This window comes from Microcebus murinus, chromosome 30 (genome assembly GCF_040939455.1).
Source record: "Microcebus murinus isolate Inina chromosome 30, M.murinus_Inina_mat1.0, whole genome shotgun sequence".
NCBI classification, from domain to species: Eukaryota; Metazoa; Chordata; class Mammalia; order Primates; family Cheirogaleidae; genus Microcebus; species Microcebus murinus.
In genome coordinates this window covers 6,763,284-6,788,749 of record NC_134133.1, presented here as the reverse complement: position 1 = coordinate 6,788,749, position 25,466 = coordinate 6,763,284, and the positions used below count along the sequence as shown (strand labels likewise).

The 25,466-nt window shown below is 47.8% G+C and overlaps 1 protein-coding gene across 2 annotated transcripts in view; it reads left to right on the top strand.

Moving 5' to 3' along the window:
- Positions 1–9,130: 9,130 nt before the first annotated feature.
- Positions 9,131–25,466, top strand: part of PTPRG (protein tyrosine phosphatase receptor type G) — a 699,041-nt gene continuing 682,705 nt past the window's right edge. The window contains exon 1 of one of the 2 annotated variants that reach the window (XM_012748370.3): positions 9,131–9,609. In XM_012748370.3, the coding sequence (XP_012603824.1) occupies positions 9,525–9,609 (85 nt within the window). In that variant the 5' untranslated portion in view covers positions 9,131–9,524. The remainder of the gene's footprint in view (positions 9,610–25,466) is intronic. The other variant, XM_012748369.2, reaches the window with a different exon arrangement.

Genomic DNA, 25,466 nt, shown 5'->3' with positions numbered 1-25,466 from the left:
CCACTGAGCATCTTACAATGCACAGGACAGCTGTCCACGACAAAGAATTATCTGGCCCAAAATGTCAACAGTGTCGAGGGTACAAAAGCCTGAGCGAGGGGGAGGGGCAGCCGCAGAGACCCAGGAATAAGAATTAACTGTTAAGTGGAGAAATAGGCAGAGGGCTGATGTGGATGGAAAATTAGAGGCGGAGGCCAAGTCCTATAGGGATTTGGTGGCCGTGGCAATAAGCCCACCTAATTGTGGCACTTTGGAACAATTAACCCAGACCCCAGTAGCTACTACGATTTATGATTTTAGGCGCATAAGGCATTTCCTTTAATAACTTTTAAAAATAAACAAGTCATTGCTTATGGTTGCTATTCCCAGCTCGCTGCTATTCCAAATAACAGAGCAAGAAATGATTCAGTCCAATTTTCTTCTGCGGGCTTGAAGAAAAGAACTTGCAAACAATTGGCCCCTTCATTCTGGGGAATCAACAAAATTCCTGCAGCAAAGAGGGACCCAGAAAATGGAATCCCGTTTAACCTTGTTTAATCCAATTCTCCAGTCCTCTGTCATACATCTTTATGGCTCTGTCGCCCACCCAAATTGCTAATGTGGAAAGAAAGACACCTTCTTTACTGAGAACTCCGACGTGATGCATGCCGATGTAATGATTGATTTGCCATTGTTGGGCATCGGAGCTGTACATGTTAAAACCTCAGCAGAGGGAAGCAGACTGAACGGGAATGTGGCTATGAATGTGTTTGGGGAGAAACCTGTGCTTTTCGAGGCTTTGATGTACATACAAATGTGTAGTTTTATAAACATTCTGATAAACAGTTATCTCTCACTCGGTCATGCGCGTTACCAGTAATATTGAGTACCTACCATGTAGAAGGAAATGTGTCTGGTATTAGAAGTTAAAAAAGAAAAATAAGGCAGACTCCTTGGTTTCAAAGAATTTATAGTTTATAGGCCGGGCACAGTGGCTCACGCCTGGAATCCTAGCACTCTGGGAGGCTGAGGCGGGAGGATCGCTCGAGGTCAGGAGTTCGAAACCAGCCTGAGCAAGAGCGAGACCCCGTCTCTACTATAAATAATAGAAAGAAATTAATTGGCCAACTAATATATATATATATATAGAAAAAATTAGCCGGGCATGGTGGCGCATGCCTGTAGTCCCAGCCACTCTGGAGGCTGAGGCAGGAGGATCTCTTGAGCCCAGGAGTTGGAAGTTGCTCTTTAGTGAAATGTCTGTTTGTATCTTTTGTTCATTTTTCTTACTGTTGAGTTTTGAAAGTTCTTTAAATAGTTTAACTACAAGTCCTTTGTTGAATATGTAATTTTCAAATGTTTTCTGCAAATCTGTATCTTGTCTTAATTCTCTTAACAGTATTTTGCAGAGTAAACATTTTTTATTTTGACGAAGGCATATTTATTTATTTATTTTTTTAAGGATTGGGCTTTTGCTGTCTTGTTGGAGAACTCTGCTAATTCAAGAATGCAAAGATTTTCTCCTCTAAATTTTTTTATAGTTTTGTGTTTTATCTTTAGATTTGTGTTCTGTTTTGAGTCTCAATTTTGGGGTAAGATATGAGATGCAGGCTGAGAATTATTTTTTGCATATGGGTGTCCAATTGTTCTAATACATTTTGTTGAAAAAAAAAACCCCACTATCCTTACTATATTAAATTGCTTTCACACCTCTGTAAAAATCATTTGGCTATATTTGTGGGCCTATTTCTGGGTTCTCTATTTTATTTCATTGTTCTATGTGTTTAAACCTCCACCAATACCATATTCACTCGATTAATGTAGCTTATTTTTTATTCCCCCCCAGTTTTATACCTTTACATTTAAGTCTACCATCCATTTTAGTTTTGTATAAATTATAAAGTTTAGGTAGAGGGTCATTTTAAATTTATATTTATATAAAAATTTGCTTGGAGATGTCTGGTTGCTCCAGCACCATTTGTTTAAGTTATGTTTAAGTTTGTTAAGTTATGCTTAATTTACTGAATTATTTTTGCACCTTTGTGAAATATTTCTTGGACCAGTGCTATCGAATAGAACTTCCTGCAATGATGAAAATGTTCTACATCTGAGCTCTCTAATATGGTTGTCATTAGCCACTGGTGGCTATTGAGCCCTTGAAATGTGGCTAGTACAACAAAAGAAATGAATTTTAAATTTTATTTAATTTTTATTAATTGAAATGGCCACATGTGGCTTTTGGCTACCATATTGGATGGCACAGTTTTATCTTCCACATCAGAATTTGTGGCTGTGTCTTCATATTTCTTAAGCAATATTTGATATATAATTTATATATAAATTAGTCTGCATGACAATAAACTCTCAATAAACAAATATGTATAATTTTTAAATGATAAATTGATACATGTTATATAATAGTGGAAAAGGAAATTGAAACCTCAGTTTTGAGAAAGTCAGATTTTGTTACATAGTAATGGTATCGGTTATGGATGTTTTAGACCCAGGAGGTGTTTTTGTATTTCTGCTCTGTCATTCTCATCTTCATGCTTTTAAGCCTTATGGTAACAGGAAGCTCCAGCACTGCATCCATTTCCAAGTTAGGAAGAAGGGAAAGAAAGAAAGGCACCAGCTAAATCTACCCCTCACATGCACTTTTAAAACATTTTATTATGGACCTGGGCTAGGTGGCTCATGTCTATATAGTTCCAGCTACTCAGGAGGCTGAGGCAGGAGGATTGCTTGAGCCCAGGGGTTGGAAGCCAGCCTGGGCAACATAGCAAGACCCTTTCTCTTAAAAAAAAAAAAAAGAAAGAAAGAAAAGAAAAAGAAGAAAAAAGAAAAAGAAAAAAATTATTATGGAAAATTTTAGACATATACCAAAGTAGACAAATAAATGTAACGAACTCCATTAACTCCATGTACCCATCAAATAGCTTCAATGATGATCAACTTATAGTCAAGCCTGTTTCATCTATATCCCTACCTACTTTTCCAACTTCAGAGATACTTTGAAGCAAGCCCTAGACATCATTATTTCATTTGTAAACATTTTAGTACGGATCTCTAAAAGAAAATATTATTTAGGCATAAACACAATCCTTAATATAATCAAATATCTGCTATTCTCATAAATGTCATCCTTTTTGGATATGGCTCTTAAATCTTCTTTTAAATCTATAGATTATACCCCTTTTTCTTTGCAATGCATTTGTTGAAGAAATAAAGATGTCTTGTGGTTCTCACAGTCTGGGTTTTGCTGATTTCATTGCTGTGACGTCATTTAACATGTTCCTCTTTCTTCTATATTTGCGATAAAGTGACAGATCTAGAGGCTTGACCAGATTCACATTCAACATTTTAAGATTACTTTGTAGGTAGTGGTAGCATCTTGCTCAGGAGACTGATACCTTGCGTCACATTTATTTATTTATTTATTTATTTATTTATTTATTTATTTATTTATTTATTTATTTATTTTTGAGACAGAGTCTCACTCTCTTGCCATGTCATCAGCCTAGCTTACAGCAACCTCCAACTCCTGGGCTCAAGCGATCCTCCTGCCTCAGCCTCCCAAATAGCTGGGACTACAGGCATGTACCACCATGCTCGGCTAATTTTTTCTATGTATATTTTTCGTTGGTCAATTAATTTCCTTCTATTTTTAGTAGAGATGGGGTCTCGCTCTTGCTCAGGCTGGTTTTGAACTCCTGATCTTGAGCAATCCACCCGCCTCGGCCTCCCAGAATGCTAGGATTACAGGCATGAGCTACCGCGCCCAGCCCAATAAAGGATTTTTTAACTGTTATAAAAACTGTTTTAAATATTAACATGTTCAGTTTCAAAAGCATCATTGCAAATTTCAGAATAATAGTATTCCACTAAATGGCTATATAATTTATTTAATTGGTCTCTAATATTTGGACATTTTTTTTCAGCCGGAAAATACTGGGATGAAAATCCTATTTGTAAATTGTTATCATCATCTCTGATTATTCTGGGCCTACAATGTTTGTGAGTCATGTTTCTATGATTTTGGCTGTGACTTTAGCATTGAGGTCTGGTAACTAGGCTTCAAGTCTTATTTATGGGCCTAGGGTATCCAGTCGATGAATTCCTGCCTTGTTTCCCAGTCCTTGGCATTAATAGTTTCACTTCATATTACCTAACCTCTTGAGGCCTTAGTTTTCACTTCTTTAAAATAGGGATACTATTTGTTACCACCTCAGAGGACTGTTGTCAAGGATGCAATGCTACTGTAGCTAATGTTTTCCTGCCTACCCTTCTCCTACTCATTGTCCTCCTAAGGTACCGAAAATCAGGAGTGACTCCTACTTCCACCACCAGGTTGGTTCATTCTGGGCTTTTGTCACTTATAACTGAAAGAGCCTTATTGGTCTTGTTTTCTTTCTTTCTTCTTTTCTTTTCTTTTCTTTTTTTTTTTAAAGGGAGGCCTGCTCTGTTGCCCAGACTGGAGTACAATGGCATGATCGTAGCTCACTGCTGTCTCATACTCTTGGGCTCAAGCGATCCTCCTGCCTCAGCCTCCCAAGTAGCTGGGACTACAGGTATGAGCCACCTCACCTGGAAAGCACCATTTAGTTTTAACAGTAGATGAAGTTTGCAAAGAAGGCAACAACAGTTCCTCCCTTCCTTACATTCATGTTCCTTTGCTGCTCCTTTCATTGAGAACTGGAGTCTATTTCCACCCCCTTTTAAATCTTGCCTGGCCTTATGCCTTGCTTTGACCCATCAAATGTAGTGGAAATAATATCATACAATTGGTAAGTGTAGGTCTCTACATGTCTTGTAACTTTCGTTCTCATTCTTCCACTGCCCTGAGACCTTTTTGTGAATAAATCTGATAGGCAGCTGCAGAGGCCAATAAATGAGGTCTGAGGTGCTGCAGTCAATGCCAGGACCAATGAGTGCTGTGGGTGGGGCCACCTTAGACCAGTAAGCCCCAGTTGAGCCTTTTGATGCTGGTGCTGTAGCTGCATGAGTGACCTCACAAAAGACCAGGAGAAGAACTGCCTGGCTGAGCCCAGCCCAACTGCTGCCTACAGAATCAAGAACAAATGAAATGTTTGCTGTTTCAAGCTACTAAGTTTTGGAGTGATTTGTTACAGTAGATGCAGTGTGAGAAGCTTGAGTCTTCTGTTGTTTGCAGTCTCAGTCACCTCAACCAAATCACTTAATTCTAACGGCCTCTGTTTCCTTCTTCGTGAAATGTGGATATTTTACTAATCTGTCACCATTGATTGCAGGTTTCAGATTTTTAGTTTCAACGAATAAAAACCCAACTCAAAGAGGCCACCGAAATGAAAGGAGTTTATCAGCTCAAGTAACTGAAAAGTCCAAGGTTTGTTTTGGCTTCAGGTATGACTCAATTCAAGGACTCAAGTGATGGTATCAGGGGTTTGTTGGCCCCCACCTCTCCATTCTGCTTTCTTCTGTGTGTCAGCTTCAGCTAAAGGGGGGCTTATCCCAGGTGTGGTTCTCCCTGCAGTTCAGGTTCATCCGGCTTGGCAAACTCAAGAGGAAATTCACTCTCATTGGACCCACTAGAAACATGTGGCCCATTTTTAGGCCAGTCAGGACAGAGGGATTAGAAGCTCCAAATGGGTTTGGCTGGGGCATGTGCCCATGATGAGCCAGTGAGGTGGAGAGGCTGAGAATAGAGCTGAGGGAACAAAGAAAGACTTACCAACACATCTAGAGAGATTGGCACAAAGGAAAATCAAGATGCTATTACGAAAAGAAAGGAAATCGAAGTGGAGCAGGTAAAAAAAATAATAGATGTTCACTCCTTATCACATAGACTGGATGAACAGATAATAGTTATAGCTTACATTTATTAAGTGCTTATTAGGTGACTGGTACTGCTCTAAGTACTTTATGTATATTAATTTCTATTATTCCTCTCAATTTAGGAATAGATGCAGTCATTGCACTGTCCCCACCCTACAAATGAGGAAGCTGAGGCACACAGTGGCCAGGTTGCCTATGCTCATACAGATGTCAGTAACATCAGAAGCCAAGTGGACTTATACTCACACTAGGTGCCCCAAGACACCCATCCCTTGGTGTGTGATCCCCTCTTCTTGAAAGTGGGTGGGATCTGTGAATATGACCAACTGGTCATTCCCTTGATTGGGTTACCTTACATGGCACAAGTGATGGCTCACTTTTGAGACATTACATCGCTTTGATGTCTCAAGGCTCCTTCATAGCCAACAGTAGGAGGGTTCTCCTGTCGGCTTTGAATACGAACGCTGCCATGCTGTGAGGGGGCCCTGAGGCTTGGACCTCTAACCGATAGCAACGGTTGGCCTACAGCTAGCAAGATTCTCAGTCCTACAAGCACGAGGATCTGAATTATGTCAATAACCTGAAAGAGCTTGGAAGAGAAGCCCTAGCTCCAGATTGCCTTCTATCCTCCTATCTGGGTAGCTCGGTTCTCCCTCCTTTTAGCACTCCCAGAGTGCTAACTCTGCTCCCTGGATCGTATGGGCCCAAGTCACTTGGGTTGAGGGTTGTGATCACTGGTGGGAACATGGCAGGGCCACTGCCTGGTCGTCTTTGTCTTGCAAGTGAAACAGCCCTCTGGTGTGTATGAGCTGCTCTGTAATTGGTTGTAGAATGAATGAATAAAGGCATCTGGGTGTTTGTCCTCTTCTGTAGGGACTGGTTGGTAGGGCCTGGGTTGTGCTTCTAAGAGCAGTCTCGGGGTAAACCTCAGCCTGGGGCCCTACGACAGTCCCCAGCCCAGACAACAGACATAATTTGCTGTGACATTTTAGCGTGGCCACTAGTGACTATGGTCGTGATCGTTCACTCTCCAAACCCATGTGAGGTTCCTCCCCCCACACACTCAGAAGCTGTTTCTTTGCATCCCACGTTTCATTGTTTTCTCAAACCATCGTTTTCTCTTGCCTTTTCACAGTTGTGGAGGCAAACAGGCCTGGATTCAGCATCTCAGCTGCTCGCTAGCTGGGGCTGCATCATTTTACTCTTCTAAGCATATTTCCTTGCCCATAAAACGAGCGAAATAATTCTTACAGCTGGCAGAATTGTAAGGACTCCAGGAGACAACGTAGCGTGTACCCCGCAAAGTAAACTCGGAAAAAGCTCCCCTTACTCCCCTTTTTGCTCATGGCTGTGTTCCCAGTACCCCCCCCAACACAGTAGGTGCTCACTTGTTGAATGAGCAAACGGTTTATGGGAAGAATTTAGCACAGTGCCTGGTCGACAGTAGCAAAGGGCAGCTTTCATGATGTCCCTTTGACGGAGGAAACTCACCTGAGGATGCCAACCCACGCGTCCCCAGGGGTCAGGCACGCCGGGGTGACTCTAACCTGCCTCCAACCCCCTACGACCAGTGACTATCCCTTACATAAAACGCTTTCAAGAAAACTGGCCCCTCGCAAGCATTTATCAGGGAGTCACGATTCCAACAAAACCAGGAAGGACCCAATTCCAAAGCAAACAGACTCGCCTCCTCCCCCACCCTGGCTGGGGGTGGGTGTTCACCCCCAGCTCAGCTAAAGATAGAGCTCGGGCCCTGCCCCGGGAACTTCCTGGCTTTTAGTAGTTTGCAATCCCAGACAGTAAGTTTGCAAAGGGTTTTTTTTTTTTTTTTTTGGAAGTGTGGGTGCGAGACTGCTTCCCTAATCGCACGTTGAGGGAGGATCTCCGAACATCTGCGTATTATTATTTGAAAGCCTAGCATCCGGCTGGGGTGTTTGGGTGGGTGAGTGGGTGGGGGGGACCTGGCGTGGCGGGAAGAAAAAGCAGCAGGCACGCGGGTTAGAAACGCGTCCATATCGCTTTCAAACGAGAGGCAGAAAAATTAGGCAAAAATGACGAACGGCTAATTGCCTTGGCTCGGTTACACATTTAATCAAAAGCCCGCCGCCCCCGCCGTCGGCGCCAGTGCGGGGAATGGGGCGCTTAAGAGGCTGAGCGACTAAGACCCCGCGCCGGGGGCCAGGGGCCGACACTCGTACCAGACAAGCCCCGTCCTCGCGTGTCCCCAGGACGCCGCTCCCCGGAGCGAAAGCCCCGCCAGGAAACCGGCCTCGCCCTGCAGGGGTCCGGGGCGCACTTCCTGCGCCCTCCCCGCGGCCGAGCCGGGGTGCGGGGACCCTCTTTCCCCCGAGGAGCTGCGAGTTGGGCAAACTCCGCGGCCGGTGCTTCGTGGCGCCGGGAGAAGGGCTGTGGGGCCGGATTTTGCAAGCCTGGGATCGATACTCCTCCCCTCCCCCCCTCCGCAGCCGTGGACTTGGCCGGTGGACCGCCCGAAAAGGGGAAAAAAAAAAAATTTAAATCGCAACGCGCCCCGGGTGCAAAGGCCGCGCGGCTTTGTTTGCCGGCGGGGGACGGTGCGCCGGGCTGGGGGCGCGAACAAGGCGCGCGGGCGGTGCGCCCCGCCGCGGCACTGCCGGCGCGGTGAACCCAGCGGGAACCACCCCCCCACTTCGCCCTAAAAAAGGCGGCTGGCCACCCTCCTCCTCTGCCCAGACCCAGGCCAGGGGCGCCTCCCGTCCCGGGTCCCCGAGCTGCGCGGACCGTAGGGGGGACCTCGCCAGACCCGCGCGGCGTCTTTAAGAGCTCGCCGGCGGGAACCTGGCGAGGAGACGCGCGGGCCCCAGGAGGCGGCAGCCGCCCTCGTCCTTGCAAGGCCCGCGCCAGGGTCGCCGCCCCCCGCGAGCCCCCCGAGCCGCCCCCAGCGCAGCCCGCGACCTCCCGGGCCACCCCGGCGGGGCCGAGCCGCGGGCCCCGCGTGCAGGCGGGGAGGCGGGCGAGCGCGGCTGCTTTAAGAGCACGGGGCGCGCGCGCGCCCCCGCGGTCCTCCCCGCGCGCCCCCGCCGCCGCCGCCGCGCGCGCCCCGCTCGCCCGCTCGCTCGCCGGCTTTAAAGTCGCTGCCAGGATCCGCGCTCACATGTTACTTCCTGCACGGAGGCATGGCCAGCCTCCAGCGCCGCGCGCCCCGGTCCTCGCCAGCCCGCGCCGCAGCCGCAACTTTCGGGAGCTCGGACTGAAGGCGCCGTCGCCCCGCGCCCCGCCGGGATCCTTTGTGTCTGCGCCCGCTCCCTCCGGCCGCGTCCGCTCCCGGGGGGCCCCGCTCCCCGCGCCGCGCCCCTGCCCGCGCCCGCGCCCGCAGGCATGCCTCCCTCCTTCCCGGGGCCCCGGGAGCAGCTGCCTGCCTGAAGCCCGGAGGCGCCGCGCCGCGCTCGGCCGGCTCAAGTTGGGGATCCCGGCGGCCCTGCCCGCGCCCTTCTCCGCCGGGAGGAGCGTCCCCAGCGCGGCGCCGCGCGCCCGGCCACTTTGGGAGGCTCTCCGGGGGGCGCTCGGCGGCTGGCCGGTCCGCGGTCGCGCTCGGGCCGCCGGGCGCGCGGGGGGCGCGGGGCGCGGGCGAGCCGGGGAGGCGCCCCCGGGCTCCGCGGAGGCTCGCGCGGAGGCAGGAACTTATTCAACAAGTTTACCCCCCAGCCCGCCCGCCCACCCCCCTGCGTCCCGCTTTTCGATGTGCGTTTTCGGACATGCGGAGGTTACTGGAACCGTGTTGGTGGATTTTGTTCCTGAAGATCACCAGTTCTGTGCTCCATTATGTCGTGTGCTTCCCCGGTGAGTGCGGGCCGCCGAGGGGACGCGCTGGGCCGGGGGGATGCGGAGTTGTCGCCGGGGCGCGGGGCGCCGGGCGTGCGTCCCCGGGACCCCGGAGAGGGCGGAGGGGGGTGGCCTGGCGCCCGGGGAAGGAAAGGGGGATCCGCGTCGCTGGCTCTGGCCGCGTTTGGGGAGGCCGGTGGTCCGGAAGGGTGGAGGTGGGCGCCGGCCGGGGAGGGGACGGGGGACGCGGGGGCTGTCCCCGCTTTGGTTTGGGGGGGCCTGGCAAGCCGGCATAGGGAGAAAAGGGGACTCGCTTTGCCGATCCGCCGCTGATCGGGAGAGCTAGAGTTGCGAGGCGGCTTGGGGAGACTGGGGCAACGGGGAGGATGCCTCTTGTGGGTTTGGGGGGTCCAGGGTGCGCCCCTCGCTCCAGCGGGGATGGAAGGAGCTCGGAAGCAAGCGGGGCTCGCTTTGCTGCTCTTCGACCCTTCGGGAGGGCCGGGGTTCGGGGGCGATGGAAGCCCGAGGCTGGCCGCGGAGCCCCGAGGATGTGGGGAGCAGCTGCGTGCGTTCTGGTTTTGGGGGGCCGGGGGCGCCCCCCGCCCGTTTGGGGCTGGGGCGCGCGGGCTGCGCTTCGGTGCCGGCGTGAGGCAGCCTCCCTGGGCTCAATAGGCGGGCATGGAGCCGGTGATTTGGGGAGACCAGCGGTTTCCCCGGCCCCGGCCCCGGCCCCGGCCCCGCGGCCCTTTCCCTCCGCGACTCCGCTCCGCCGGGTTGCCGGGGTCGGGGCGCGGGGGGCGGGTCGGCCGCCGGGTCGCCGTGCCAGCCGGGCTGGGCTTCTTTTTCTGCCTCGAGCGCCCTGCCCACCTTCCTCTCTGCCCTTTTTGCAGGCTTTCCGCGGCTGGCAGACCCAGACCCGCTCCTTTCTGGCCGGGTTAAGACAGGAAAGATATTGCCCACCGATGGCGAGAATAAATCACCGCGCGTAACGGTGTGCGGCTCGGCGACCCTCCGCTTGCAGGGCCCCCTCCTCCGTCCCCTTTTGCAGGCGCTCTGGGCTGCAGCCTGGAGCCTACCTCCAAGCTGTCCGTCCGGCTCCACCCTGGGGATGGAGGACAGGTCCCCTGCTCTAGCCAGGGAGAGGGCTGGGAGAAAGGTGACAATTCGCTTCTCATTCTTGCTCCCCTAAAAACAGAAAACGCCCCGGCTTCCTACTCTCTCTCTCCCCCACCAGCTCCTGGACACCCGCAGGTGGAGGTTGTCTGAATCGAGGGAAAGAGGAACGTGCCGATGTCTCCGCTCTGCCTGGCGACAGCTGCCTGTCCCCGGGCACCCAGAGCGCCTGGTTTTGGTGCAGCGGGTCCCCGTCGTGCGCCCCGGAGCAGGGCGCGGGCGCCCTCACTGCCCTCGGGGACCCGCGCTACGGTCGTGGTGGGGGGGGGACTGGCAGCGAGTGCCCCCTGCCTTTGCAGGTTCGGGGTTAGCCTCGAGGGGCAGAGAGGCCAAGCCTGTAGCCCGTCTTGTCTTCTGCACCCCCAGTTGCTCTCTGCGCATCCTCCCGCCAGGGGAGCCGCTCGGAGCTCCAGCCACAGCCCGGAGGAAACCCAGGCCGAGCGAGGACGTGCATCCACACGCACCCAGAGGCCTGGGGTGTTCCCCCTGGGGTCCTGCCTCTGCAAGGGTGTCCAGGCCGTGGGGACATCCCCTCCCCTCTTTCCCTTAAACCTCACTGCTCAGTGTGTATGTGTGTTAATTGTCACCCCCTTCTGCGCGCCCCTTCTTAGCCACAGACTCGCCGGCCGGGCTCAGGTGCACCCAGGTGGCGCTTGGCTGGGGCCACGCTCTAATGGGGGCGGTGGAGGGCGACCCTGCGATGGGAGAGGAATTTGTGATTACACTTCTGGCCGCCCCACGTTTGGGGAGGGAGGGGGTGTGTGCAGCGATTTTCTTTTTTCTTGGTGTCCAAGCAAGCTTGCAATTGCAAAATGGGCCTTTGCAATGCAAAATGATCCTGCCTCCGCGGGGCTTGGACCCAGCTCGCCTTGTCATTTTCCTTTTGCGCCCACGCTGCGAGGTAAACGGCCCCTGTGCCCTCGTCCTGGAGCCGAGAGGTGTCGGGAAAGGGGAAGATGGGGCAGTGGCGCGGGGCGCAGGGAAGACAGAGAGGAGGGGGTGTCGGTTTGCAAAAGTGCAGCCGGAGAGGGTGCTTGCCTGTTTTGGAGCCAGGCGAAGTTGCAATGCCAGGGCTGGCGATGCTGGCTTTGCATTTGCAGAGGGTGCTGCTGAACCTCAGGGGGCGCCCCCGAGCCACTGGTCGGGCGCCTGTCACCTCCGCTGGTCGGGCTCCTTGGCCACCTCCACGCCGCCAGGGACAGGGCGCAGGTGGCCGGGTCCTGGGGTTTGGGGACTGCGGACGCCGCCTGGGCGCACGGAGGCGGTGCTGCTCCAGGGCTTCTCGAATATCGGGTGTAGGGGGGGAACCGGTGGGAGAGGCTGGGCTTCCCTTTGGAGACCCCCTTCTTGCCTGGCCTCACCTCGAAAGCATTTATTCTGATGCCAAAGGATATAAAAATGCTTCTGGCTTTGGAGGAGGGTCCTTGTGAAGTCTTAGCCCAAGTCCCTTGGTACTTGATTTGCTTCCTCCCAGGATCCCATGAACTTTTCAGTTGCATGGCCTGTCTGTGGTGGTGATCGGCTCCTGTTCAGTATACAGTGGAGCTGCCACTTGGGGAGGGTTGGGGAAGCAGTCCTGGGTCAGGGGTCTTTCCCCAGCAGATGGGAAGCAGTGGCTTTTAGTCTTGTCAACCACAGCCTTATGGCAGGTGTGGGCTGCATACGAGGGTCAGTGCTTTGAGTGACGCTTGCCAAGTGCAAAGCTAGAAGTGTTCTCAAACATGGTATTGGGCATGTTACATTCTCCTACGTGTGTTTAAAAGCTACCGTGGAAAAATTTACAGACGCCAAAAAAAAAAAAAAATCTAATGGACCCCTGGAGACCCCTCCAGCCAGCTTCAACAGTGATCAACACCATCTTCTCTCATCTCTTCCCTCCCCAGCTCCTTATTCTTTTAAAGCAAATCCTGCACATCATTCATTTAAGTCTGTAATCATTGGGAATTTAATTGCCTCTGACATGATATAAAATATGTTCCTTGAGAGGGTTAACCTTTTATCTATTTTACATTCTCTAGCTATTCAGCAGTTTTTTTTTTTTTTTTTTTTAACTATCGATTTCTTCTGTCGTTCGGTTCTCTGTGAAACTGTTCTCTCTGGTTCTGGTATGTTTTGTACCATAATTACATTACATCTAGGAGACTGCCTTTGGAAACACTTCAGACGGGTGAGCTCAGCTGTGTGCCTTGGATGTCCCCCGGAGCTGTCTCTTGCGATTGCATGTGTGCGCTTTAGTCCTGATGGTCATGCCTGATGGCCTTTTGAGAAAAAGGCAAAAGTAATATTTGAAAGGCAGGAATGTGGTGGAAGATCATACAGGGTTCTTTTTTTTTTTTCCTTTCAATTGTCTTCACTTGAAAATGAAGCATCTTTATCCATTCTCTAAACTGGGTTCCTTTGGTGCAGTTACGGAATAAAAATTTTTGATACCTCCCTCTAAACAGTGTTAGAGCAGGGGTCCTCAAACTAAGGCCAGCGGGCCACATGCAGCCTGCAGAGGACATGTATCGCGCCCGCCTGGAGTTTTTGCCCCGCTGCCTGTCCTGCTTAGCAGCCGACTCGTCCCGGGCCCACAGTGCGCACTCTCCAACGGTCTGAGGGACAGTGACCTGGCCCCCTGTTTAAAAAGTTTGAGGACCCCTGCATTGGAGGGTCGATGAAGTTAGAACTGTTAATACAGATAGGCACACACAGGACCTTTTGGAAGTAGGGGAAGTTTGCTATCTTCAGCGGAAGAAAGCTTGAGTAGGAAAGGTGGTGTACGTACCCCACGAGAAGCTTGGATAGCGGAGCTTTGAGTGTCTCCTCTTAATAATTAGGGACCTGTTTTCATTGAATAAAAGGTTGCCTTGTTTACATGAAGTGGTCCGGATTATGCTTGATGACTTCATGCAAGAAAACAAAAACCCTTTCAGATTCACTTTCTGTTCTGAAAAAGTCACCAGTTAACAACCCCATAATCTGTCATACCCTTGTACCACCTGAAAGGAACTTTCTTGCCACTTAAAATGCCCTGGAGCAATTATTATTAGGGGACTCTTCTGCCTCCTTTCCCCCCTTCCCCCTTTCCTGGAGACTTCTTCTTTTTTTTTTTTAATTTTTTATTTCTTTTAATTTTTAATTTTTTTATGTTTTCCAGTTTTATCCCTATAGGGTAACCCTGGAGACTTCTTAACCGAAGAGACAGTCTGAGCAGTTAAATAAGCCTTACCTAGCTGCAAAAAGCAAATTGGGCATTGCTAGTGGGCTGTTGATTTCACACTTTCCTTTTGCGGAGAAATCTTGTTTGTTTTTCCTAAATCTGGATTGTCATTCATCCCTTTACCTCTAGCATGTGGGCCAGTGAAATGTCATTTCTGAGCAGGATGAAGATGACAATATGGCTGTGCATTCTGATTTGGGAGATTAAAAAACATTATGATGGATACTCTCATTCTGGGGTACATCTTTCATGCGGTCACATTTCATAACCCCAGAGCTTAGGGGAAAAATTTTGAGCATCTAGAATCCCACCTCCCCCCAAAGCCCTTGATACCTTCCAATAAGCACTTGATCCTCTTTGGTTACAGATTCACCACTGTCGGATGCTGGGTGGTAATCACTGAAATTGCATTTTGGGATGCATTTGTGCAGGCAATACTAGGCCTGTGTATCTGCTAATATAATGGAAGGCAGTGAAGTGTGCCTGCCCCCACTTTTAATTCTCTACCCGAGCTTGATCTAGGTAGAGTTAGCCACTGATGAGGTAGATGGAGGGGTTCAGGAAAGTGAGAAATGTTCTGAGAAGGGACTGCTCCCAACAGGCTCTCAGAATTTGTTCCAGAATGAAGCTGCCTGTGCAAATGATTTAAAAGATCAAATACCTCCATTTCCCAGCCTGAGAAATGGTAGCGACCCTCTTGCTCAAAAAATACTGAACCCAGGGTTACTGAGCCCTTAGGAAATCAAATGCACATCTATAAAAAGGAGTTATCTGTTAGGGTCTTTGCTTGGACTTATGTTTGGTATTGTGTTTACGTGGAGTTGTAACCAATGAAATCACTCCAAAAAAAAGTATGTGTTTCAAAAACTTGTATTTACTTCCCCTTGCTTTTTCCTGCAGTTCTTCCATCTTACATTTCTGAGACCACAGATTGTTATTGTCTCTTAAAAAAAAAAACAGTCTTGATTGTAGGTGTATTTCACTTTCAGAAAAGTCTGTTGATTATTGCAGTGGGTAACAGATTAATTCGTGGTTTACTCATGTGAAAAGGATTGTTGGGTTTGTAAATGGTGGCCACGCAAGATTGGTTTAAGTAGTTGGAGGGCTCCCTGAGTAGTTTTTCCCGTCCTATATGGACGCCTATAATTGGAGGGGCCATGTCTCGTGGTCTCATTTGTACGAAACGTTTGGTGTTTTGATGGAAAATGCTTTGCTGGGCCTATGAGGTGCCTTGCTGGGCCTATGCAGGCTCAAGGGTTTTATGACTGCAGCACTTGATATGATTATTTATATTAAAAAAAATCTAAAAAGTTGTTTTAGGGCTGGGTGGAGGAATAACAGCTGATGATGGGCTTCTGTATGTGCCTGGTTTTTCTTTTGGAAGCTCCCCTAACTGAATTGGGTGGGGTTACTGTTGTACTGGGGTGGGTAGGGTGAGTGGTTACTTATACATTGAATGAGAAATTTGATATCTTGTCAACCATTAGACTAGAGTCACTCTACTGTTTTGTCAGTACATAGCAAGGAGAAATCTTTCAGGAGCCTGGAACTTCTTGATGCTTTTTATTTTATTTTTTCCCTAAACCAGGTTGCTATTGAGAGTTGTACAGAGCATAGCAAAGTAGGTAAGAATATGGCTCCCAGAGCCATCCTGCCTCTACCATTGTCATTAAAATAGCTGTGCTACCTCAGGCTAGTTATTTAACCTCTCTGTTCCTCTTTTTTTTTTTTTTTTTGTTCTTCCTCTGTGAAGTGTGGGGTAGTTATAGAACCCTCACTCCTAAGGTCTTTATGAGGTTTGAAGAAGAATGCATGTTAAGGCCAGGCACTGTGGCTCTCTCCTGCCTGAAATCCTAGCACTTTGGGAGGCCAAGAGCCAGGAGGATCACTCAAGGTCCGGAGTTCAAGACCAGCCTGAGCAAGATGAAACCCCTGTCTCTACTAAAAATAGAGAGAAATAAATTGGCCAACTCAAAATATATAGAAAAAATTAGCTGGGCATGGTGGCGCATGCGTGTAGTCCCAGCTACTTGGCAGGAGACTGAGGAAGGAGGATCGCTTGAGCCCAGGAGTTGGAGGTTGCTGTGAGCGAGGCTGACGCCATGGCACTCTAGTCCGGACAACAGAGTGAGACTCTGTCTCCAAAAAAAAAAAAAAAATCCTTGCCTGCCAATTCTAGAATCAGGATCATTTTAGGATTGATCTTTACTGCCTTTCCTACTGAGTACGGGTCACATTTGCCAATTTTGTATGTGGGGTGGTTTTGCATGCTATCCTGGATATTGTGAATGACATGTTGTAGAGTCTCTGGATTCTGCGATATTCCTCCGAAGGGTGTTGATTTTTTTTTTTTTAAGTAGGAAGTTAACTTGGGTGAAACTCTGTGTCTCTTGCAGTAAGTACTAGCTGAAATCTCTGTTCAACTATTTGGAAAAAAAAAAAAAGAATGCATGTTAAGGACTTAGCAGTGGGCATGGCATATACTAAGTGTTCAATAAATGAACTGTTTTTACCTTGTGTCTGTTTAAGAGCTTTGCATAGGAATATATGAAAAGAGGAAGATAGAACTGAAAAAAAAGGACAACTGTACGTATGAACAAGTTTTTAAAAATTTCTCTATGCATGTGTGATGGGTTTCCATACCTGCCTTTTGCTGTTTAGTGAAATGGTTACATTTGGGGGATTAAAGCAGCGGGAAAGCCTCAGTGGGTCCCAGATAACTCCTAGCGCATGTTGCAAAGGAGGTCTCTGCTTTCTTAGCTTAAAATGGGGAAAAAAATGCTTTTTGGAGGCTTAAAGTGCTCCTCTTAAATCTCCCAAATCCCTGTGTAGAAAGAGTTTTTTTGGGCCGGGCGCAGTGGCTCACGCCTGTAATCCTAGAACTCTGGGAGGCCGAAGCGGGAGGATCGCTCGAGGTCAGGAGTTCGAAACCAGCCTGAGCAAGAGTGAGACCCAGTTTATACTATAAATAGAAAGAAATTAATTGGTCAACTAAAAAAATATAGAAAAAATTAGCCCGGCGTGGTGGCACATGCCTGTAGTTCCAGCTACTCGGGAGGCTGAGGCAGGAGGATCGCTTGAGCCTAGGAGTTTGAGGTTGCTGTGAGCGAGGCTGACGCCACGGCACTCACTCTAGCCTGGGCAACAGAGTGAGACTCTGTCTCAAAAAAATAAAAAAAAAGGTTTTTTGTGCATGCCTTCCCTCCTCCCCCAGATGTTATTCCTCTTAGGCCTTGTGGGCTGCCTGGTAAAAGGAGGGAAATCGGTCTGCCCTGGAACTGTCATTTCTCGGTTGTCATTTGGTGCCACGAGTGGGAAATAAACAGCAGGATTTGGGTGTTTGTTTTTATTTTGCACTTGGGTGACCCTTGCTTGCACACACATCCATATTTTGGTGGTTTCAGACCCACGGAGCGTCCAAGAGAGAACCTCACACCATGCACGGCTCCTGCCCTCTCGTCTTTTTTTTTTTTTTTTTTTTTGCAAACTGAAACCAGCATGATGGTTTTCTGGCCAAACAAGAAAATGTGATTTTAAACTCTTCAGTTGAGCTATTTTTGGGGAGTAGCAAAGTGACACAGTTGGCTGCTGAAATCTAGCAACTAAAAAAGAAGAAATGAAAGCATAGTTCATGGAATATGTAACACTTCCATGTGAGAAAATAGGACAACTGGTCGTATTTTTGGGTCTGTGATACTATCTTTCTGAGTGAGTGAAGCAGGTTGGTTTATAAGGCAGTGGGTATACTTTTGAGGAATTCATACCAGTATGAATATGATCATAAGAAGGATCTGAGTTCTCATACCATTGCTGCCTCAGAAATCCTGCAGTGGGCCGGGCACGGTGGCTCTCGCCTGTGATCCTAGCACTCTGGGAGGCTGAGACGGGAGGATCGCTCAAGATCAGGAGTTTGAGACCAGCCTGAGCAAGAGCGAGACCCCGTCTCTACTAAAAATAGAAAGAAATTAATTGGACAACTAAAAATATATAGAAAAAATGAGCCGGGCATGGTGGTGCATGCCTGTAGTCCCAGCTACTTGGGAGGCTGAGGCAGGAGGATCGCTTGAGCCCAGGAGTTGTAGGTTGCTGTGAGCGAGGCTGACCCCACAGTAGTCTAGCCTGGACAACAGAGTAAGACTCTGACTCAAAAAAAAAAAAAATCCTGCAGTGCACTTCAATCAGATAACTCATTAATTTGGCAATAATTTGGACATGCAAGCAATGTACCAGGCATAAAAGCAGAGTAGAGAGATTAGTGAGTAAATACTGACTTTTTAAGATTGCCTTTAACAAACTTTTTAAGAATTGTCAGAAAGGATTCATTTACAAAACAGTGGTTGGTTATTTATAAATGAGTTCTATCCATTAAAAAACAAAACAAAACAAAACACTTTTCCTGAAGTGTTTCTGTTTGGTGAGTGTGGAAGCTGAGAGCCCTGTAGTTGTCACTGGGGAGTTGGCTGGCTTGGGTGGGTTGCCCAACCTCTTGGGGAAATTGGGTAGGTGGTACTAAGGGTCTGGGAGTTCCAGATGAGATGTACCTCTTACTCAGAAACCAGGACCCCAGAGAACTGGGTTGAAATTCTCAGTGTCTTGCCGCGGTTACCTTGGGCAGATGGGCCTCAGTGTTTTCATCTCTAAAATGGGAACACTGGTTAAAATAGCCCACGCTCACCACCGAGCACTTGTGACTTGAGGCCTTGTGCCTGATCATGTCGTATGCCTGGAATCCTCCCTGAAAGTAGAAACCATGAGTATCCCCATTTTAGGGTGAGGAAACTAAAGGTGAAGGTGGTTGTCACTTGTCCAAGATCACCTCGGTGGTGAGTGTGGGGGTGGCTATCATATATTTGTCTAATCATCTCTTGGGATCATTTAGGATTTCGGAACAGTTGCTGTTCGAAGACAAGTTTGGAAGCTGTTTTTCCAAATTGCACAGAAGAAGCAATTTAAAAACAGACCCAAACTCTATAGTCTTCCAACCTGTTACTTTTCCCATGTCAGCGAATGCCATAAAACTCTGTGTGAACTAAAGGTGTCTTCCTGTATTTGCTACAATTAAATAAGGAAATAACACAATTAGTGTGGGATTTTATTTGGTTACATCGAAGAGAGGACTTCTCAGCAAATTACTTTAGCTTCTGAATAGGCTGATAATAACTGTGCATGGAGCCTGAATTTGTTGGTGGTGTGGTTTTCTTCCACTCTCCTCCTCTTCAACATAACCTAAGTTGATTTGGTTTATAATTTGAGAACTTTTTTTATTTGAGGCTTCAAATATGGTTACTTTGTAATAACATGGCATTTTTACTGTCCCATATATATCATCTCGGTGTGGGCTGCAGGCTGTGACTCATAACTTCAGTAAAAGGTCTGAGGGAGTTGTGCTTGGCAAGACATGCTTTGGGTTCTGGATTTGCCTCTGGAGTGTTTAGAACTGGCCCAGCCTGTGGTGGGATCTTGGGCAAGACCCTCAAAATTTCTTCTGGATTGTTTTCCTCACCCTTCACTAAATGGCTCCTAAAATTTTTCTGGGCCGGGCGTGGTGGTTCACGCCTGTCATCCCAGCACTTTGGGAGGCTGAGGCGGGAGGATCGCTCAAGGTCAGGAGTTCGAAACCAGCCTGAGCAAGAGTGAGACCCCGTCTCTACTAAAAATACAAAGAAATTAATTGACCAACTAAAAATATACATACATACAAAAACTAGCCAGACATGGTGGCGCATGCCTGTAGTCCCAGCTACTCGGGAGGCAGAGGCAGGAGGATCCCTTGAGCCCAGTAGTTGGAGGTTGCTGTGAGCTGGGCTGACTCCACAGCACTCACTCTAGCCTGGGCAAGAGAGTGAGACTCTGTCTGAAAAAAAAAAAAAAAAATAAATAAATAAAATAAACATTTTCTGGAGAATTTTAGGGATTGTTGATCCCAAGCTGGACGGTTGGGAAAGGTGGTGGCCTTTTTGCAGTGTGCTAGTCAAATGCTGAGTTACACATCATGATTTGTGGGGTGCACTCTCTCCTGTGAGAATTTGCTTCCTAAGGCACTGAGGACCTTTCCATTGTCTTGCTCACCTTGCTACAGAATATCCCCAGGAAGTAGCAAACTGGGTGGTAAGTGGATCTTGGTTAATGGAATGCCTATAAAGCTATTTTTTAAACATTAAACTTTATTTTTCCTGGAGTCCAGGTTTGAAAAAAAAAATGGAGATTTGCTCATGCCAAGAAAGTAATATATGGGCTTTAAAATTATCTAATGTATGGCTTTTATTTTTTATTTTTTTGTGCTGGCTCCTGAGAACTGATTGTTATATTTTCAGAAATTCTGAGGGCTTGTTATTATAGTTTTTTTTTTTTTTTTTTGAGACAGTCTGACTCTGTTGCCCTGGCTAGAGTTCCATGGTGTCAGACTAGCTCACAGCAACCTCCAACTCTTGGGCTCAAGGGATCCTCCTGCCTCAGCATCCCTCCCGAGTAGCTGGGACTGCAGGCGTGCACCACCACGCCCGGCTAATTTTATATATATATATTTGTAGTTGTCCAATTGGTTTATTTCTATTTTTAGTAGAGATGCAGTCTCGCTCTTGTTCAGGCTGGTTTCGAACTCCCGACCTCGAGTGGTCCTCCCACCTGGGACTCCCACCAGAGAGCTAGGATTACAGTTGTGAGCCACCGCGCCCGGCCCGCCTTTAATATGACTTGGAGGCCGAGGCTGAAGGATTGCTCAAGGCCTATAGTCCCAGCTACTCGGGAGGCTGAGGCAGGAGGATCACTTGAGCCCAGGAGTTGGAGGTTGCTGTGAGCGAGGCTGACGCCACGGCACTCTAGCCTGGGCGACAGTGAGACTCTGTCTCAAACAAACAAACAAAAAAACTAATATGATTTGTGGTTGGGGTGGTGGAGGCTGGAGTCTTTTTCTGAAATACCACAAAGCTCATTCTGGATGTGTCTGGAAAAGAGCAATACGTTGAGAGAGAGTAGGCTTTTGGGGTATCTGGAGTTCTGCAGGAGGCATCTGGTGCCCAGCAGGTGCTCTGTTGGGCTGTACCATGTTGGAAAGAAAAATATTAAAAATTGGTCATTTCACATCCATGCCATCAACAAGTGTTTTCCGAGTAGTTGGAGTGTGCCAGGCACTGTTCTAGGCCCCGGGGAGACAGTGGTGACCAGAACAGATGGGCGCTCCTGCTCTTGTAAGCTTCCCAGAAAAGTCTGGGTTACTCTTGAAAAATAGGCCCTGGACTGCTATACCTTCCTATGTTTCTTTCTTTTCTTCTTCTTTTTTTTTTTTTTGAGACAGAGTCTCACTTTGTTGCCCAGGCTAGAGTGAGTGCTGTGGCGTCAGCCTCGCTCACAGCAACCTCAGACTCCTGGGCTCAAGCGATCCTCCTGCCTCAGCCTCCCGAGTAGCTGGGACTGCAGGCATGCGCCACCATGGCCGGCTAATTTTTTGTATATATATTTTTAGTTGTCCAATTAATTTCTTTCTATTTATGGTAGAGACGGGGTCTCGCTCTTGCTCAGGCTGGTTTCAAACTCCTGACCTCGAGCAATCCGCCCGCCTCTGCCTCCCAGAGTGCTAGGATGACAGGTGTGAGCCACTGCGCCCGGCCCCTTCCTATGTTTCTTGCCTGGCAACAATACTAAGCTGGAATTAATAGTGGCTGCCTCTTGGGATTGGACACACGCCTGCCCCATAGTGGTTATTTACAATATTCAGCTGGGTCCCTGGAGGTGTTTGTCACCCACGTATAGGTGATTTCTACCCGAGGGAGAGATTTTTTTTTTTTTTTTAATTTTTTGGCCTGTTTGGGGTTTTGTGTTGCTTGGACTGGTTGTGGGTAAATGTGCGTGTGTGCGTGTGTGTGTGTGTGTGTGCTAGTGCAAGCGTGTGCATTGTTGGCTGATGACGTGACTTCATGCCTGTCTGGCCCTAGAGGAAGCTTAAGCTCAGCTATCCTGCTTGTGGCCTTTCTTGGCTCTCCAAGTGGCCTGCTGCTTGTCTGTTTATTTCACAGTAATGTGTTGACTTCTGCTGGTGATCTAAATTTCTGGGAGCTTTTTTTCATTTAGAAAAAACTGGTGTTTTGGAAAAAAAAAACAAAGAAAACAACTCTCATTTGATTTAAGAACTGGCTGTCTTGGTCACTTTCTTGCTACCAAATGGCCCAAGAAAAGGGATGAATGATGCGGGGACAAGACAGAAGGCCAGTGACTTACACGGTAGGATCTGAGAAAATTAATACTAGAGATGCCTTTTAGTGGATTCCTTGACACTTAATTTTTTCAGTATCCCTGCCCCCCTAATTTTTGCATGTGGATTTCTAATAAATGATAGAAATACTGCATATCTTAATTTTTGCCAACAACAAAATATGAAAGCCTGAACTTTGTATTGACTGGCTAGCTTTTGGCCTGGACAGACAGAAGACTTAGGGCGATGATTCCTTCACCCTAATTTCAGCACGTGTTTATTAAGTGGTCACTATGATGTATGGTGCATTTACACACATTCCCTGTGTATGATCGAAATCCAAACTTAGACTGTATGTTCTTTGAGGGCAGGCCCGGATTCCTCCTTCCGTCTGCTGTATCTTCAGTATTTAGGTGGCAGTGGACATATTTGAGGACTGACAGATAATGCTCTTCAGAGTGATTTCAGGACATTTTACAAGACAGCAATATCATTGCGTGTAGTTTCTGGAAATCTCACATTTGTATATTGCATCCTCTTAAGAGATAGGAGATTCAAGGTTCACATCTTCCTTAGGAGAACTGAGAGTGTATATATTGTCATGGTGGCTGAAGTCCATCTATAATAAGGGAGATACTAAATTTGTACTTGTGGCTGGCCACTGAAGTATCTCTTGCCAAAAATAAGATTCTGTTCTAATCAGAGGACAAATATCTGCAGGACAGTAGGGTTATGTTTTTGTTTTGTTTTGTTTTGTTTTTTGAGACAGTCTCACTCTGTTGCCCAGGCTAGAGTGCCTAGAGTGCTGTGGCGTCAGCCTCGCTCACAGCAACCTACAACTCCTGGGCTCAAGCGATCCTCCTGCCTCAGCCTCCTCCCGAGTAGCTGGGACTACAGGCAGGGGCCACCATGCCCGGCTACTTTTTTCTATATATTTTTAGTTGGCCAATTCATTTCTTTCTATTTTGTGTGTGTGTGTGTGTGTGTGTGTGTGTGTTTTAGTAGAGACAGGGTCTCACTCTTGCTCAGGCTGGTCTCAACTCCTGACCTGGAGCGATCTGGCCTCCCAGAGTGCTAGGATTACAGGCGTGAGCCACCACGCCTGACCCGTGGCACCTGTGTTAATAGCCATTGCTCAAGATGTATGAAACAAATGCTTGCAGGAATGTGTGCCCAGTTAATGCCATGCAGCCCTGTGAGGAGGTGGGAAAGCTGGAAGCCAGGGAGAGTGGACATCCTGCAGCTGATGGAGTGACAGAGTCAGAATGCCACCGACACCATGCATGCTGTCATGCTTCCTCCCCTGCCAGCAGGGCAGGTGGTGGCTGAGTTGCAGGCTCACGTGGCTCACCGGGGACATTTTACTGACAGAGACTAATTAAAGATGGCTATTAGGGTTTAATTTGCCTTTACATATCCCCCAATTTGAAGGAGCGGGTTTATAGCTACACTTGGTATTCTCATTGCTGAAGTTACCAGTGTTAGCAGGATGCTCGTGCCTTGCCCTGTATTTCTGTGTCAACGTGGGACCCGTCACACCCCTAGGTCCCTATGAATAGGGATGTTCAGTGACAGTCAGAAGCACATGTCTTATTCCTGTCCCTGTGTATTATTTTGCAGTTTTTCTACAGAGGGATTGGAGATTGGCATTTGAGCTAATGGCTCCCATTCCGCTAGCTGTGACAGACATTGCTAATTGATCGCAGAGCTCTTTGCTGCTGAGGCCTGAACTAGATCTTAGAATCCTTTGCAAGGGTTGGCCTGGGAGAGGACTTTTTGTGCCAGCTCGGTGCTATACTAAGATTAGCCAACCTTTAAAAATAATAAAGAGAAGCATATCCAAAGGGGCTCGTATATTCTTATAAATAGGTGTGCTGCTACATGGGCAATTTTTAAGGTTTTTCCTGGTGCATAAAATCGATTTGGATTCGTATTTGACTCAACGTTTGTTTATTCAGGAGAAAGAATCTAGTCTCTTGATGGTGGTTGCATCATATTCTAATTGGTGAGGTCCACTAATGGAGGTTAGGGATCTAAAATTACTTGCTTATTTTTCCTTTCTTCAAAGCCCAGAGGTTTTGCATCAGATTGTGGCACTTGCAGGACTGTTTGTTTTCCAGAGTGACACCTCTCTGAATTCTTGGCTGTTTAAGTAAGTGTTAAGAATGGGCTTGGTGACAGCAAGCAGTTTTTCAAACCGTGACTGAGTCAATGGACCCCTTTCCCCTGTTGTTTATACCCAGGAAAGTGTCTTGTGTTTACTCCGAATGAATTCGTCATTACTTTTAGGGTAGCTTGTTTCTCAAAATTTGAGCGGTCTTCTCATCAGTGTTATTTTTAATAAGGCATTTGGGGAGTAGGAATGAAAGGTGAAAGGAAATTCTTTTGTGAAGCTGCCATCAGATAAATTTTTCTTTCGGTGTTTGGTAATATACCAAATACTTGGATGACATCAAGTAATCCTGTATTTGTTTCCTGGATATGAATTTTTACCCACTAAAAAAATCCCTTTTGGCGGTGCGCGGTGGCTCACGCATGTAATCCTAGCACTCGGGGAGGCCGAGGTGGGTGGATTGCTCGAGGTCAGGAGTTCGAAACCAGCCTGAGCAAGAGCGAGACCCTGTCTCTACTAAAAATAGAAAGAAATTAATTGGCCAACTAATATATATAGAAAAAATTAGCCGGGCGTGGTGGCGCATGCCTGTAGTCCCAGCTACTCGGGAGGCTGAGGCAGGAGGATTGCCTGAGCCCAGGAGTTGGAGGTTGCTGTGAGCTAGGCTAATGCCACGGCACTCACTCTAGCCTGGGCAACAAAGCGAGACTCTGTCTCAAAAAAAAGGAAATCCCTTTTAATGGCGAGCCTTAGCTTATTTACTCTGTTTTGTCTATAGAACTGCTCTGTTCAAGGTGGCAGCCACTAGCCACATGTGGCTATTGAAGTTTGTCATGTCCAAATCGAGATGTGCTGTTAGTATAAAATAGACACTGGATTTCAAAGACATGGAAAAAATTATGTTAATATCTCATTAAAATTTTCCGTGGCTATTGAAACAATATTTTAGGTATGTTAAGTAGCAAATATTAAACTTAATATCACCTGTTTCTTTTTTACTGTTTCATTGTATCATCCAACTTAAATTTATGCATGTGGCTCACATTCGTGGCTTGTGTTGTATTTTTTTTTTTTTTTTTTTTTTTTGAGATAGAGTCTCACTCTGTTGCCCAGGCTAGAGTGCTGTGTCGTCAGCCTTCTCACAGCAACCTCCAATTCTGGGCTCAAGCAATCCTCCTGCCTCAGCCTCCTGAGTGGCC